The 16,200-nt window shown below is 52.4% G+C and overlaps 3 protein-coding genes across 3 annotated transcripts; all 3 read left to right on the top strand.

Annotated features, from left to right (window-relative positions):
• Positions 1–1,825: 1,825 nt before the first annotated feature.
• On the top strand, positions 1,826–2,215 carry G6M90_00g090870 (uncharacterized protein; the record flags this gene model as incomplete). The annotated part of the gene is made up of 3 exons (XM_066131385.1): positions 1,826–1,915; positions 1,986–2,107; positions 2,161–2,215. The coding sequence occupies 3 exons, from the start codon at positions 1,826–1,828 to the stop codon at positions 2,213–2,215; spliced, it is 267 nt and encodes an 88-aa protein (XP_065987474.1).
• Positions 2,216–3,767: 1,552 nt separating this feature from the next.
• SUB2 (ATP-dependent RNA helicase SUB2) lies at positions 3,768–5,871 on the top strand (the record flags this gene model as incomplete). The annotated part of the gene is made up of 5 exons (XM_014686257.1): positions 3,768–3,993; positions 4,608–5,018; positions 5,078–5,438; positions 5,509–5,766; positions 5,823–5,871. The coding sequence occupies 5 exons, from the start codon at positions 3,768–3,770 to the stop codon at positions 5,869–5,871; spliced, it is 1,305 nt and encodes a 434-aa protein (XP_014541743.1).
• A 6,770-nt stretch (positions 5,872–12,641) lies between these two features.
• On the top strand, positions 12,642–14,812 carry pas1 (G1/S-specific cyclin pas1; the record flags this gene model as incomplete). The annotated part of the gene is made up of 2 exons (XM_014686256.1): positions 12,642–13,038; positions 13,095–14,812. The coding sequence occupies 2 exons, from the start codon at positions 12,642–12,644 to the stop codon at positions 14,810–14,812; spliced, it is 2,115 nt and encodes a 704-aa protein (XP_014541742.1).
• Between the last annotated feature and the right edge of the window lie 1,388 nt (positions 14,813–16,200).

Genomic DNA, 16,200 nt, shown 5'->3' with positions numbered 1-16,200 from the left:
ATTCATGGCTGTTCAACCACTTCAAAGCTACACATCTCAATTCTATTCTGCCTCTCGTTACACGATTGAGACGCCACCTCTCATGGTTTTTACTTTTGGTGCGTCGCACGGCATTGGCCAAACGAATTTTAAACACAAAAAAAAAAGATACGACATGCGGTTCAGAGTCAACTTGGCCTATTATTGGAACACCGGCGCGTTGATAGTTTCTTTGAACGGACTGGATGAGTCCCGTACATAAGCGTGGGAATGTTTGCAACTAAAAACAAGAGACTGGTCTACATTTAGGTAATATTGCATTGGGATCGGAATTCATGTTCTTGCTTGCGTCTAGCATATAATCAGTTATCCAGTCTTCTGGCGAACTCACAGTCTTTTCCACATCGAGCATTCTTACGACATGACGTTTGGCTGTGGAGCAAATGGTCTGTTGAAAATAAGACAACCACTAGACGACTGCAAATACATCATCAGCGACACAAAGGGGGAGGCAATTTTTTGGAGATGGGATTGTTGTATGACATATCCGGGAATGCCCTAACCAATCAAATGTCGGCAACATGCCGAGCATTGTTTGTACGATTACGATTCATGGCTTGGTAGCATGTGTTACTGTTGCCATGCAGACATATCCACATCTGTACTGTTTGATGGTGTGCCGGATCGCCGGGGGGGAGTACAGCGACATATACAGGCCTGTTTGATCGGGTTTAACAACAAACTTAGACATTGGGGGCCTTTTTTTCTTACACTGTGTTCTTTTTCTCACATATTTATTTGTTTTTGGGGATATGGTCTCGGACCGGTTTCATGCTTTTTTTTTCTTCTTCTTCTTCTTCTTCTTCTTCTTCTTTTGTGGCGAGATGAATAATTGCGGGTAATGGCCATTCTAGCTGCCCTGCAGAGTACACAGCACCATTGAAGGAGTGAGGACGAGGAGTGAGGACGAGGACTTTTTGGGCAGCTACTGCCCCGGACGTAATGAACGGCTTAGAGGAAGAAGAGATCCTTCTAGCGGGTTCGGAAGGCTTGAATAATAAGTAGTTGAACAACACAGGCATAGAACAAAAGCAGCAGCGTTTCACGATGACACGTCAGGTTCTTTGCAATGAATCGCTGGTATCATTGACTATCTCTCGTAGCAACAGTGAAGTACAGTAGGTGTATGATAAAAGTGTGCGAGTATGTGTGTACCCCCGACACTACCGCCTGACTGTTTGATATAGGCATTCTAGCAACCTAATCTGCGTACGGAGTATAGCCAGAGAGATTTCATCTAGACCAAAGCCGGTCCAGGCGGCTCACCGCCTACGAGAAGGGACAGGCACCACGGTAGGGATTGTTACAAGCATAATCGAGCCTGGTCAAGCATAGCACGCAACCTCACGTCCCTTTAATATACTCGCCCCTCTCTTGGAAACGGGTAAACCTTACGGGTTGCAGAGGTAAGTGGGATGTGGGATGATGTGAGATGTGAGATGTGGTTGAAGATGCCACGTCCCCACTTGATCGACGAACGGTTGTAACCAAGCCGGCCGCGCAGACGCGTCGACATTACTCAACTACAAACTCCAATACTAGTACAAGTAGTCCGCCAGTCCCCTTGTCCACATAACAATTGTCGGCACTACTCAGGAAACGGCGATTACTTATCGACTCTCCGATACCAGGCGACCAGGGACGCCTTGAATCGCACTGCCCCCCCCGGTCTTGTCATCCGACTCCCCATACCCCCCATACCCCCCGACACATTCTTCACATCAACCCGCCGACGGGCGCGCCAAACTAACTCGTCAACCGTGGCTACGGACTACCGAAACGCGAAATGGCGACCAGAAACTTCGGCGCAACCCAAAACCTGAACCGGCAAAGCATGGCTCCGGGCGCGGGCAGCGCCGCCAAAAACCGACAACTGGTGAGCATCGCGCCTGACGACACGGCGAAGTGTGGAAAACGGTTGCCGTTGCTGACATGGAAGAGGACAGGCTCATCTCCAGTCGCAACTTGCCCAGTTATCGACTAATTTATCAGATACTGAGAATCTGCTGCGCATGACGAGCGTGCAGGCTGAGGCGATGAGAGGCTTGGGGAGTTGGCACGGTGGACTGTGAGTGCAGCGTGGGAGAGAATAGACGGGATTGTTTGCTGATTCATCTTCAGGTTTATGGCTGCTAGCAAGGTCCTTGGGGAGGAGAGTGTGAGGGAAGCGAGGTGATGCTGTGATGGGATACGATCATGATGATGGTTTTGGAACGTTGGGCGGTCATTGCATTGTTCGCTCTATGGAGTCTAGGCTTGGTTTCTGTTCATCCTGGTTTCAGGACGCGACCTTATTGCTCGGGATGTAGGCGTTCTATTTTCATTCAAGCTGGGCTACCAAGTTGTGTATGCGCATAGTTACACGACCACAAATAGTGACCAATGGATTTGTACATTGATAGCAGCGGAACAACTTGCGTCTTTGCCTTTCACAGCAATGAGTGTGTTTGTTATTGGCCAATGTCCGTGTGGTTAAAATCCACGACAAGGGCCTCAAAATCATCGCTCAACAGGACGGCAAGATGGTTCGGCGCGATACGACACATCTCCTCAAGGGCGTCATCTTGCCATGATGGGATGTTGGAGCGGCAGAATGGTGCAGGAAACGAGTAGTCCTGCTGTTCCCTCCGCTGTTACAACATCGTATGTGTCTTGAGAGATCGTGGGCTGCCTCTGGGCTCAAAAGCTCAAGTAACTTGTTCTCCTTCCTGGGCCACTCCGCCTTGTTTATCGGTCAGGGTCTCCTGTTTCCGTAAACGAATTGCCTTGCGCGTTTGCCGTGGCGCATCGACGGGATATCTTTTTGAATTCCCACACGTCTTGCACTCGATGACGAGAACGTCTGCCCAGGGTTTGCGGCCCCCTTTACTAGGGTTCTGGATGAACGAATGGCACGTCTGTCCCTCCACCAGCAGCGAGTCGCAAAACTTGCAGATTGTCCTTTTCAGTGCTGGGCTTTGTCGAATTTGTGCTTTTAACGAAATAGCCCTCATATCGGTAATTGCCTGGCGGGACATGTTTGTGATTGCTTTGTATTGTTTGTCCGTCTTTGCCGAAGCACTTTGCTTTGCGTCTGATGTGCATGGAGCATCTTGAATTGCGTTTGCGCAGCTTGTCAGATAATTCGCCGCTTGGTAGAGATAAGACGCTCTAGAATAGATGATTCTATTCTGGACTCCTGCGTCCACCTTTGTCTTTGCCATTGTCCTGTCGACAGCGCTTTGTCGCCGCCAAAAATGCAAAACTGTCCGTGTCCTTTGAGCCACAAAAAAAAAAAAAAAAAAAAAAAAAAAAAAAAAAAAAAAGAGGCCGGACGTTCATTTAATCCCATGTGACTATGACTATCGTGTCCAAAAACCATGCTCGCACAGTGAGTAAGAGAAGAGGTCACGTGATTATCGTGCACGGACCAGTTCGCCTGCACTGCAGCTCAGCCGCGAGTCACTTCTCTCCCTCGTCAGCCGTCTGGGGAGCCTCTCGCAACCTCTCTTTGTCAACATCGCCCCGGACATTGGGACCGTCAATCTCCATCATCTACGTCCTCGTTGTGACAAATTTCTCTCTCTTCACTTCTATTGTCATTTCCTAGACAGTTAGAGGTCCTTTTAAACGCTCAGCCCGCGCATCGGCATCCTTTTTCTTTTTTTGCGCATTCGACCTGACCTGTCAAGCAGCAACAGCTGTCGAATTTTTTACGTGCTCTCGCCACCCACAACAAATCCGTCAGCATGTCTCACGAGGAGGATCTCATCGACTACTCTGATGAGGAAATTGGCGCCAACGAGACCGCCGCCGCCGGCTCCAACGGCAAGAAAGGCGAACTCGCTGCCTCTACCGATGTCGACAAGAAGGGCAGTTATGTTGGTATTCACTCGACCGGCTTCCGCGACTTCTTGCTGAAGCCTGAGCTCCTCCGTGCTATCGGCGACTGTGGTTTCGAGCATCCATCGGAGGGTTAGTCCTGAAAATCCTAATACCCTAAGTCATCAATTCCCCTCCCTCCAAAGTACAAAGCGTCCGTCCATCTTCGCAACGAGAACAAAATGCGCGCACGGGCTTCCAATCCCCGAAGACGAGAGTCAGAGTCCTTTTGCCACGGATCGTCATCTTGGGGACTTGCAACAAGATCATGTAAATCATGGCTATGCATGGTCATCGATGAACTCGTGGCAGCCTGCAAAAGTGCATCCATCCTGTAATGGGATTGAAAGCATCTTTTGACATCGGCTGCCCTCATCAATAACAACAGCTTGGGCTGTGTGGAAAATATCGGCGAAAAGGATCAAGGCCGAAAAGCACTTAGCATCCGACCAGATGGTATCATGTCCGAGGCCACGGCCAGTGGAAGGCTTTGTTATTGTCGCATTGCAAAAGCAAGCGAAGTATTTTGAATGTCTATGACGACCTCGACAAGCTGCGCTCGATTCTTCTTACGTGGTACTTGTTCTTCTTTTCCGCGCCGCCCCTCATACCTGCGACGGTGGACGGACGGGCACTTTGACGCATTGCATACATCGTTCGTTTCTGCTTGAAGAAATCCAATGATCTAACATCCGCTCGATCGACAGTCCAACAAACCTGTATCCCTCAGGCGCTCCTCGGTGGTGATATTATTTGCCAGGCCAAGTCCGGTCTGGGCAAGACGGCTGTCTTCGTCCTTGCTACGTTGCAGCAGGTCGAGCCCGTCAACGGAGAAGTTTCAGTTGTGGTTATGTGCCACACCCGTGAACTTGCCTACCAGATTCGCGATGAGTACAACCGATTCAGCAAGTACATGCCCGACATCAAGACTGGCGTGTTCTTTGGTGGCACTCCCATCAAGACCGACATGGAGACCTTGAAGAACAAGGACACCTGCCCCCACATTATCGTTGGTACTCCAGGTCGTCTCAAGGCTCTTGTCCGCGACAAGGCTCTACGCCTCGGCAGTGTTCGCATCTTTGTTCTTGATGAATGCGACAAGATGCTTGATCAGCCTGGTAGGTGTGCCCCGCTAAAAAAAATGAGGTTATCAGCCGATAGATACTAATGAGATTAGACATGCGTACTGATGTCCAGGATGTCTTCCGCGCCACTCCTACCCAGAAGCAGGTCATGATGTTCTCTGCTACTTTGGCTAATGAGATCAAGCCCATCTGCAGGAAGTTCATGCAGAACCCCACCGAGCACTATGTCGATGAGGACACCAAGCTCACTCTGCATGGTCTTCAGCAGTACTACATCAAGCTCGAAGAGAAGGAAAAGAACAGAAAGCTGAACGAGCTTCTCGACGAACTCCAATTCAACCAGGTCATCATCTTCGTCAAGAGCACCATTCGTGCCACCGAGCTTGACAAGTTGCTGCGCGAATGCAACTTCCCTTCGATTGCGGTGCACTCTGGTGTGAGCCAGGAGGAGCGGTGAGCAAGCCCCCCTTGTTTCTTGCCTTTGAGACGTCAATTCAATATGACTAAATCTAACAACCCGTAGTATCAAACGTTACAAGGAGTTCAAGGAGTTCAAGAAGAGAATTTGCGTTGCCACGGACGTTTTTGGTCGTGGTATTGATATTGAACGTATCAACCTGGCGATCAACTACGATCTCCCTGCCGATGCTAGTTCGTACCTCCACCGTGTCGGTCGTGCCGGCCGTTTCGGTACCAAGGGTCTTGCCATCTCGTTTGTCAGTTCAGACCAAGACCAAGACGTGCTCAAGGAGATTGAGAAGCGGTTCGAAGTTGCCCTACCGTAAGTTTTTTTTATATTGTCTATCCAGATGGCCCGCATATGCTAATTATTTATAGTGAATTTCCCAAGGAGGGTGTCGATGCCAGCACATATATGGCTTCGTAAAGTAGTCCAGTTTCTGGAAGGCGTACTACGGATTGTGATGGTTACGGGTAGCTAGGAAGACGGGGCTGGATGCGAATGATGTCTCTCTTCTAGAAGCCATGAACAAAATTGGAAGTGGTGTGTGTAGTTTTCAGTTTGCTTGTATTCAATATGGTCGATAGTCAATGGGGTCTGGGTTTTGATACATTTGGCATTTATTATGTGACTGTTTTTTGTCTGGAGTGATTTGGTTGAGACACGTCGGTTGAAATGCAGTGGTGTCAAACACTGGGCGATACGAGATGGGCCGTAGTATATAAGCTACCCTATAGTTGTCGGGTGAATAACCGGCATTAGAAATGATGCTCGTGGACAGCCATCCGCACATGGGAACTAATAAGTATGGCCGATTCAAATAGACGCAGTAACCTATAGGCGAAAATGTGCCGAGACTTGCTGCAATCTGTTTCGCAACAAATGATGGTCCTCTTTGATAATATTGCGAGTACGTACTGGTGAGTCCGCCAGCATAGGCAAGTCATGACTCCCACGAGTGGCGAAACCGGAGACCACTTGGGGTTATTTGGTCTGACGACACACCCGGTCAAGACTCGTAGCTTTTAATGCCCCCCCAAGGATATACTACCATGACGTAAAGCGTTCTCGCCAAGTTGAGATATTGGGCACCATCGATGAGTCGGCGATATCGGCCAGGTGGACCGACTCCCTCCATCCCGAGCAAGTACGTTGATAAGGAAAATAAACAATGGGAATTGAGCATCATGGAATCTCAACGACGGAAACGGGATGTAAGTTTACGGATTGGATTGGGCCCCGAACGCGGCGTGCATGTTCCCATGCTGAATTGCCACACGATGGTCTCGTGATTCCAGCGCTGCGTCTTACACGACATCAAGCACCGAATGGCCTTGGGTCGGGCACGGGAATAGGCACATGACCTTGTGGCCACACGGAACAGTCCCTCCCTGCCTGCCTGCTTGCTTGCGCTTGCGCGAAGAACAAAATGGACGGGTTGTCGGGCGGCCAAGGCTTAGGCACCGCTACCCGGGGTTGACTCATGCCAATGCACTGAAGCGCAGCACGATGGTTGAGATGAGGCCTGGACAAGGCTGTGACTGCTTGCCGTGGACGGGCCACCTCTCCAATACACACCGGCTGAATGGGCTTTTCTAGGCAACGAACCGGGTGGATTCTTCAAAGAAAGAGCTGAAACGAATTGACTCGACAGCCTCCCGGCCCAAGGCGGGCAACAGTCTTGCTCTTGTTTTGTGTATGTAATTTGGGCCACAGACGAGGCTGTCCAATATTGAGCTATACTGCCCCCCCCTTTTTTTTTTCTTTGCCTAAACACACACGGCTGCATTGACTTTTGGCAGGATTGAACGGATTGATTGCTCACTTGCGCCATTCTGGAGTCGGAAAATGACAAAAGGCGATTGCCGTCTCGACCCCCCCCTTCCAATCAGCAATGCCGCAGCCAAGTGGGGATGGTTGCCTCTCTGCCCAATGGCACTCAATGACGAACATGTTCCTGTAACAATGGATGATTAAAGGAGAATGAGGAGCGTGTGACGTATGAACCTTCGCGGCGGCGCGAAAGCGCAGCAGCAGTTTGAGGCGCCAATGTTCTATTTTGGCCAAATGGCCATGTCCCAATACCGTGCGATGCCGTCACACTGCTAGGTTAAGGGGCAAGGGGCGAGGCAGGACATCTCGTCATCCAAGAAGCAGAGGAGGAGGCAGTGAGAGAGAGATGGGATCATGGCGATGCCTTTGGTTCCTACACCCCTATGTACTTCGCCTCCATGTCTAGCATTAGCAGTTTGTTTGGCTTGTTCGCCCCTGGCATATTCTCTCGCCCGCAGTATTCCGTACGGGGAGCGAACACTTGCATGGGGTTTCCACTTTCTCCATGTATCGCGTAAGGTGGGAGACGGTGTCTGACAATTCAAGTGATACGTATGAAGCAGCAGTCAGTACCGAACTTGGAGGCCAACTTGGACGTAATTGTCAGCTCTATGGGGCCCAACGGGGTAGGTGTTGATGGATGGCTTCAGGATGACGATTTCGTCTTGCACGAGGTGAGCTTCCAGTGGTGTACTACCGACAGTTGGGACGTAGCCTGGCCGTGAACAGGACGTATTTTACGGAGCAGTGATAGCGGCATGTAACTCCGTACATAAGTACCTATCGGGTCGTGCACAAAGTTGCTGTGGATATCGGGTCCGGCGGAGCACAGAGACCACGAGAAGCAAGTTCAATGGCTTCTGGTCACGGAGGATTCATGCACGCGGCTGGTTTAGGCTTCGTTTGCAGCCTGAGGCACCAAGGCAAAACACATCGACAGTGGCCAGGCATCCAGCACAGGGTAGCCAGCAGCTCCGAACTTTCATTTGTGTGCGACATTTTTGTGCACGCACACTTATGAAAGTGGGGCGCTGCGCAATTTCATGGCGAGAGGCCGCATTTTTGAAGCATTGTACGGAGTAGATGAACGGGGGTGATTTGTTGCCTTGGTTCGTGGTGAGCACTAAACTCGGCCGCTAACAACGGACACGTTCGTGGGATGAGCAGCGTTTCAATGCAACAAGTGATCTCCCTAGCAAATAGATGCTTGTTCCTTTCGTGGACTGTTGGGTACGACCGCTTCTTCCAAATGCAGAGCAGGGTTTGATGCCCAGATTCGCCACACGAACGTCGATACTGAAAGATGCGGAAAAGTGCGTTTCACCAGCAGCCCTCTCAGTAACCCGTTAACGTCGGACCCTCCTTTGGCTAGGCAGTAGCTTTTGTGTGCCAAGCGGTATGTCCAGTGGCGAGAGCGCGGCGCCTCCTTTGAATTTTTGAATTCTACGGAGTCACTCGACAAGACGCTGCTCTGTCCGAGGGAGGGCCGAAGCGCTTAGAGTCTCGGAGGATGCTAAATGCCACCATTACGACCTTTGGGATGCCGCCTGACACCGGCGTATCCGGCCGGAAAAAGCACGCTTGAAAAGCTTTGCCTCGTGCCGGGAACTTGCAATCCTGGAGAAGAAAATTTTTTGTCTTAGCTATGACAGTGGTAGTGGGCATGGCTTTTCGATAAGCCTGTTTGATGTGACCCTTGTGTCTTTTTTATTTTGTTTTTATTTTGCTTGTACATCCGTCGTCGTAATAATAATAGCATCAGTTTACTGTACTGGGAGGCTGTGGAACTGCAACCAATGTACGGAGTACGGAGTATCTGATTGATGGCCTGTCTGCCTGGGGCAGTGGCACGTATCTTTGAGGGGAATGTGCCCTCTGGCGTCAGTCAGTGGCTACGATATTCTTGTTCGCCCCTCATTATCCTTGGCTACTTGGCCTCGTGTGTTGGAGTGCAGTGAGGGTCATTGGCATTGCACATAATCCGTATGTATGCCGTGTTTCCTGATGGACTGCGCGTCGATCAGCCGGTTTATATAATAGCAATTAGTTATGTACCAATAGTTGTCGGAGGCACTGATGCAGCAAACTAGCTTGCCAGCCAAAGGATAGCGTCACCAGGCTCTTGTTCTTTTTGGAACGCACGACTAAGGCCTGCCCTATACCTGATTATGCCCCGATGACATATTCCAGCATTGCTAGACGGTCTTGGTCTTCTCGCAGTTACGTTGGTCGAGCGGTCTCAACGGTTAGACCAGCGAGTGGGCGTATGGGTCGAAGACACCAGTCGACCTTTCACTGCCGTAATACAGTGGCTGCAGCATGTATGCTACGGACTGAAGGCTTACCAGATAGACTTCTCACCGGGAGCTGTTGTGCTTCTGGAGCTACGTATTGTTGACACTATCGACACTGGCCTACCCTTCAACGCCCTGTTTGAAACGGTGCGTGCGTGATCAGCATCAAACACCGTCAACCGAGTACGATACAAAAGAGCTTACCCTGCCGTTTGAGCATGCCAACCTACCCAGCTCTGATCCCGCAAAAGTAAGTGAAGGCGTGGCCGGCGACCAGGCTGATGTGACGGATCTCCAGGAAGTATTACGGAGTACGAGAAATGACCTGACTGCTAGCGCTTCTGATGCACGCAAGCCCAAGGAAAAGGCCGTGGGGACCAAGACGAAGCCGGAATGGACAAATGGTTGATTCTGGCGGGATCGAGTCGCATCAGTCTGGTAGCCCACGGAAGAGAAGAGTCATAGTCATGGCCTCAGGAACGCCTCGCTGTAGCCACATTTGCCATCCACCCACCATGCCGAGCAGCCTTGACCTGCCAGTTCGTCACTGAGTGAGGGCGAAAATGCTGCGCCGCCAATCCAAAAGGAGCATCCTGAAGTACGGAGTAGCAGGGGTTGAAATACGGCGGCCGAACTGCACAACGGGCTCGAAGTGGGCGCGCGATGCGTTGGCTGAGTGCGCCCGCTGGACGAGATGGAAGAGCTCGAGGAGTCGGGGACAGCCCGCCGAGAGCTCCTTCCTAAGGGGTGGTCGGGGACCGGCATTATGGGAACGCCAGGGCCAATCAACGATTGCTGAAATGCAGATTGGCCAGCCGTGGCCAGTGACAACGAGGCAGTGGAGACCGAGAGGGGTCATTGCTGGCTGTACTTCGTCATAGTTCACGCGCGCGCGAGGTACATGTGCGCCTCGCGGGAGATGGCCAGATGCGAGATGTACTTGGGCCGTGGCAGGCCATTTGGTACCGGGTACTTAACGTGGAGGGACGGGAAAGCAGCGGCATCGCAGGCGGGCATGCCTGGTGGTCATTGTACCAACTACCCGCCGTGCCGGTACCTGACACATACCATACATCCCTTGGCTGCCGTGCTACGTGCTGCACGCTGCGTGCTTCCATGTCTGCCTCCTTTCTGCCTGTGTGCCTGCGACCTGCTGCCCCCCTCCAACAGAAATCGATGCTCAGCCAAGCCATGCTTAGTAGAACAAGACTGAACTGGGAGCAGCACTAGACAGACAGACCCTGGTCCGCCGCCTCCGCAGCGCCCCCCCCTTGGTGCTCGCTGTCCAGTCAAAACTCCAGAGGTGGCTGCTTCGCGCTGCTGCTGCGCTGCTGTCTGGAGTCCAGAGGCCAAACCAGAGGAGACCACCGGCCAGCGGCCAAAGAGAGGCCATCTCGTCTGGCCAAGCATTCAAAACCACTGGCCCTCGCATCAGCTGTCTGTTTTCTCTCCCCCATCGAACTCCAACGTCAAGATGAAGTTCAACTACGCCTTGTAAACGTTGCCAGCGACTCTCGCAGTCTGCTCTGGTTTCTCTCCACTCCACGGCGCATTCTAATAATCTGATTTCTGGGTTTCCACGTCCATTTGTTTCCATTCTTGTACTATTGTCTTTGACGAGCGCACCCGACGTTGCCAACACCACGAGGCCGTCACCACCAACCAAGCCGTCTCGTCTCTCTTCGCTCGCAGCGGCATTCACTTGTACCTTGCGGCATTCTCCAGAGGACGACCGAAGCAACACGCATCGCACGGCGCGGTTGATACTGTCGAGTCCATCACTGACGACCAAGTTTTTGTGTTGCTCGACTTGCACTCCCTTAGCCTTTTTAATCGCAGCAGTATCATTCGGCCCTCGCGCCCACGCCCGCGCGGCACGCAAACACATCACACATCAACCACCCACCAACCCTCGGGCTGCTTAGTTCAGCACCGAAGCACACGCACACCCTGTCAGTTTGTCTTCGCCACATCTTGGCTGAGGCACTGCAGTCCGTCATTTTTTTTTAGGCTCGGTCCAGCTGGAACTCTCTAGGCTGCAAGGCCCCCGTCTGTCCAGTCACTGCCTCGCCGCTCCGAAATCGCCAAGTCCGCTCTCGTTGGCTGCCACTTGGCCCGCGCGGCAAGACTCGGTCGCCACCGCACCGCACGCAGACACCTGGGACTGCTGGGGACACCTTGGACACGCTCGCCAACCCAGATCGAGTCACACAAAGCACCCGACCACTCACTCGACCACCCTCGCCCCATCCATTACCCATTACCCACTCCACCCCGTCGCCTCCAGCCCGTCCGTCACGGTCTCTTGACGCTCGACGCTGTTGTCACTGCTCCCTGCTCCCTCCGGTGCCTCGCCTCCCAGGCCACGTCGAAGGAGTCACATCACCGGCGCACGACGTCCTTGATAAATACGCCATTCCAGGCACACTCATCCACGCCTTTGAGCCGCATCACCTGCATCACCCACTGTTCCTGCATTTCGTCCACCCGCACCCCCAAAGCGCGACGAACCCTGCACGACTTCATCGTCACCGGACGCGGTCGAGTGCATCATCCGCAAACCTCGTGTGTCGCCACTCTGATTCATCTCTCGACGAATACGTCCTCAAACGACTTCTCCCCCCTCTCCACTCCTCGCTGTCTTTTGCCTTGCCTCCTTACATGCCGATGGTAGTCGTCGCTTAAGACTCCCATCACCTCCTCCACCAACTTGTCTGTAGAAGCATTTGTCGCAATGCCTCTTGCAAGTTATATTCTTACCACTCCAGTCGCCGTTTCCGCTTCGTCTACCGGTCTGATCCTTGTTGTAAAGTCAGCTGTTGCCACTCTTGTGTGAACCGCCTTTTCTTTACACCCCGGATTTCTGCTCCCACTGACAGCTGGTTTGATGCTGTTTGCTTGGAGCTAGTTGTAACTCGACCACGGTACTTCTCGAATTGCTCTACGGTAACCCACGATCTTATTGGTTGACTTAGCCTCACGGCGACTGGAACCTCGATAGATACTCGGCTTGACACTTACTTCGACTCAAGCCGGTTCTCCACCCTTACTACCACCACCTCAATCAAGATGAAGTACGACGCGGATGATTCGCCCGCCTTCGTCGCCTCTGCCTCTCAATATGCGCCGTACAGCTCTGCTATGAGTTCTGTGGCCTCCATCTCTACAACATCTGTATGGTCTGATACCGCTTCCCAATCGTCCGACGACTCCTCTATATCTGCCAACACGTCCGATTCCGACTCGTGCGACACGTTTTGTCGCTCCAAACGTGCCGCTACAAGTACCCAAAATCTTGTCAACCATCGCCGCTCACTCCACCAGCGGGATGCCGAGGCCGTCCCGACGGAGTTGCGACAAAACCCCAGACGTACCGCCGCGGGCTGCCGTACGGCCCGAGGAGGTTGCCCTCCTGCTCTAGTGCGACAGTCGGATCGCAAGGTCAACTTTGTTGACAGCCTTGTTGGTAGGTGGCAACTATTGCCTCTTGATTCACTAAACCAATGCTTAGCCTTTCCGCAGATTCTTCCACCCAGATCGTAGAAGCGATCTGGCCCCTGTCCTCGGTTGTATGCCGCAGTGAGCTCGGCAGCAAAGCTGTCTTGCCTCTGCGCACGTTCATCCAAGAAACACTTCGGCGCTCACGCACCAGCTACTCCACGCTGCAGGTAGCCCTGTACTACCTTATTCTTATCAAGCCTCACGTCCCGAAGCACAACTTCACTACCGAGCAGCCCCACGATAGACATGTGGATCGTGCTTTGCAGTGTGGCCGTCGCATGTTTCTTGCAGCTCTCATTCTTGCCTCGAAGTATCTTCAGGACCGCAACTACTCGGCTCGTGCTTGGAGCAAGATTTCTGGGCTCAACACCCAAGAGATAAATCAGAATGAGATTGCATTCCTTCTTGCCGTCAACTGGCAGTTGCACATCACGGATGAAGTTTTCCAGCGCTGGACCGAGATTGTCCTCAAATACACGCCGCCCCCTTCACCCCCTTCACCCGGTGCCGGGTCTCATACATATGCCCAGCAGTCCGCCGACTGGAAGCAACTCATTCTGAGACTTGAGCCTGAGCTCACCAATGTTGATGGGCTCATTCCAACCACTCCCGTCAGCGCCACGGCTAGCGACTTGTGTGCTCTCTCCCCCCGAAGCATCCTCAACCTCCCTCAGGAGGCCCGCAGCCCAGCTGCTCTTGACAGCTTCAATATTACTCCGACCCCAAAGATGTCCAACACACCGGCCGTCATGGAGCCCTCATCTAGCAGCGTGTACACTCCTGGTCGGTTGGCACCAGCTCTGACTCTTTTGCCCACTCCACGCCTTACTCCGCAGACCAGCGGATTCTGCACTCCTGCAGTGAGTGTTGCATCCCAACTTCTCGGAAAAAGCAATGCAATGGGTCTTGCCATGGCCCACGCCAATACCGTCAGCGCCGCACAGACAGCTCTCGATCGCTTTCCCTACTCTGTTACTTCGTCGCCGCTAGGGTACTGCCCAGCTCGTCGATCGTCTCTCGCCAACTCAGTGTCAGCCGCCTCGTCCCCCGAGTCCATGGTTTCGGATTCTTCACGATCTTCTCGCTCCTCGTCCATCTCCTCCGCTTCTAGCCTCGCTAGCGCGACCCTCTACAACGGCACTGGCCGTTGCAGTGTGCCGTCGCGATTCCGGGCAGCGAAGCTCTGGAATGACCGGGTGAGCTCGAAACCCTCTGTCCCCTCCGTTCCCGAGGATTATGATGAGCACTGCCTGGCCTCCTCACCCGAGTCCTACATTGATCCAGAGACTGCCAAACTCGGTGATCTATGTCTCGACACTCCCCTGGCAAGACGCGAGCGAGAGCTCGACGAGATGGCCCGTGATCCTGCATCGGATGCTGCAAGGGCTTTACAGGATCTTCACAACCACGACGTGTCTGCGGACGCTACGCCCACTACAGCCAAGGTTGGCTCTAAGCGAAGTCGTGCGCCTTCCATTGACGATTCTCTGCAGGAAAATGTTCGCGGTATCCTCAGCTGCCGCTATGAGTCTCCCAAACCCTCATGGCCCGACACCCTTGTGCGCTCCCGGGGCATCGCCTCGGAGTCGTACCTGCAGGTTCCCGTCCACCCCACCTTTGGACGCAACGCAAAGCGAGTGTGCTGCTCTGCAGAAGCTGCTACTGGCTATCAGACTTCTAGCGTTCACCCCGCCATCAGTCTGCGAGGACCTGGCATATGGGATGGTATTCTTAACTGAGATATTGGAGCATTTCTCGACTAGTGGCGCAATCTCGACAACTTGACGCGACTGGACACCAACACCAGAATGCATGACAGTCATCATGCAAGCTCATCATAGTCTGGACAGCAACATCCAGGCTTATCGCTGTTTTTTGTTATTGGTTTTGCCATTTTTTTTTATATTGCTGGGTTCTCTTTGTTATATACTCGGCATAGGACGGAGGTGGACGGGAGTCATTTGCCAATCGGAGCTTTTTGATACCACAAAACCTTGGGCGGATTCGTCTCATCTTCTTGTTCTATAGAACCTGCAGATGGCGTCCAGGGACATTGGCTGCAAAACGCATTAATATAGCATGCATCATCCTAGGAACGGCGTACTGATGCGGAAAGCGGAAGTGGGGGTTTAGTGGTTTTTGTTTTGGTTGATTCTGTGGTGATGGATAGGGGCAGAAGAAGGGGAAGCATGGTGGCAGGCGGATGCGGCTTTGTACGACTAGAAGACTCATGCATGCATCTTGGTTTGTTTGCTATTTTCATTCATTTTTTTCTGGGAGGGGATAATCAAGGGCACCTCTACGGCGATTTCTTTCAAAGTACAGGACGCCAGCATATGCCGAAGACGAAAGAGGAAGCGCGATTAATAGTGGCCGGGCCACGACAGCCACTTGTATCTCTAGGAACTCTTGACGACCACCAGATAGGCGCTCAAAGCAACCTCGCACACGTTCAAACAAACCAAGAAGACAATAATCAACATGAACTTGACGACTCTTTTGAAACCAAAACAAAAGCTCGCATGCAACTAAAATAATGACCCCACTCGACCTCCTCGACAGGCATATCTGGTGCTGCTGATGTGAATTAACGGACCGGGACACCAAAAAGAAACATTGTGGAAAGTCGAGGTCTAGGAACCAGAAGATGTTTCAGATCGAGGAGAGCGATGACGCTATGGCGAAATCTAATAGCTAGCTTGGAAGAGTCCTCGAAGATAGTGGGCACTCGCGAGCCACGGGAGGCCTGTTTTGCCAGCTTCAAGGTTGGTAGATGAGGTTCGTCCCGAGGCATGCGGAGAAGAGCCAAAAAGAGAAATTCAAACAAAAAGTTGATTCCCTTGCCTGAAATATCGTTTTACTTTTTGACGTGTACGATCTGAGAATCCTTGCGCAACAAGTGGCTCAACTTTGCAACTGATTCGTTCAAAGGTGGTGTGACTTACACAAAGGGAGGATCCCGCCACTCTGGTCGGGAGAAGGTCGCACCACGCATCGTGAAGATTCCGGAAAACGCCGAAAGGCCCAGCCTGGCTGGCCTTGGACAAGTGTTCAGAAAGGCGGGAAGGGGGGAGGTGGGCTGGAAAAGTCCCTCCCTCCGTTGCTCCCGAGTGAGTCACTGAGACAT

This window comes from Metarhizium brunneum, chromosome 5 (genome assembly GCF_013426205.1).
Source record: "Metarhizium brunneum chromosome 5, complete sequence".
In the NCBI taxonomy this organism is placed as follows: Eukaryota; Fungi; Ascomycota; class Sordariomycetes; order Hypocreales; family Clavicipitaceae; genus Metarhizium; species Metarhizium brunneum.
Note: the sequence above shows the minus strand (reverse complement) of the source record. Positions and strands in the feature narration are given on the sequence as shown.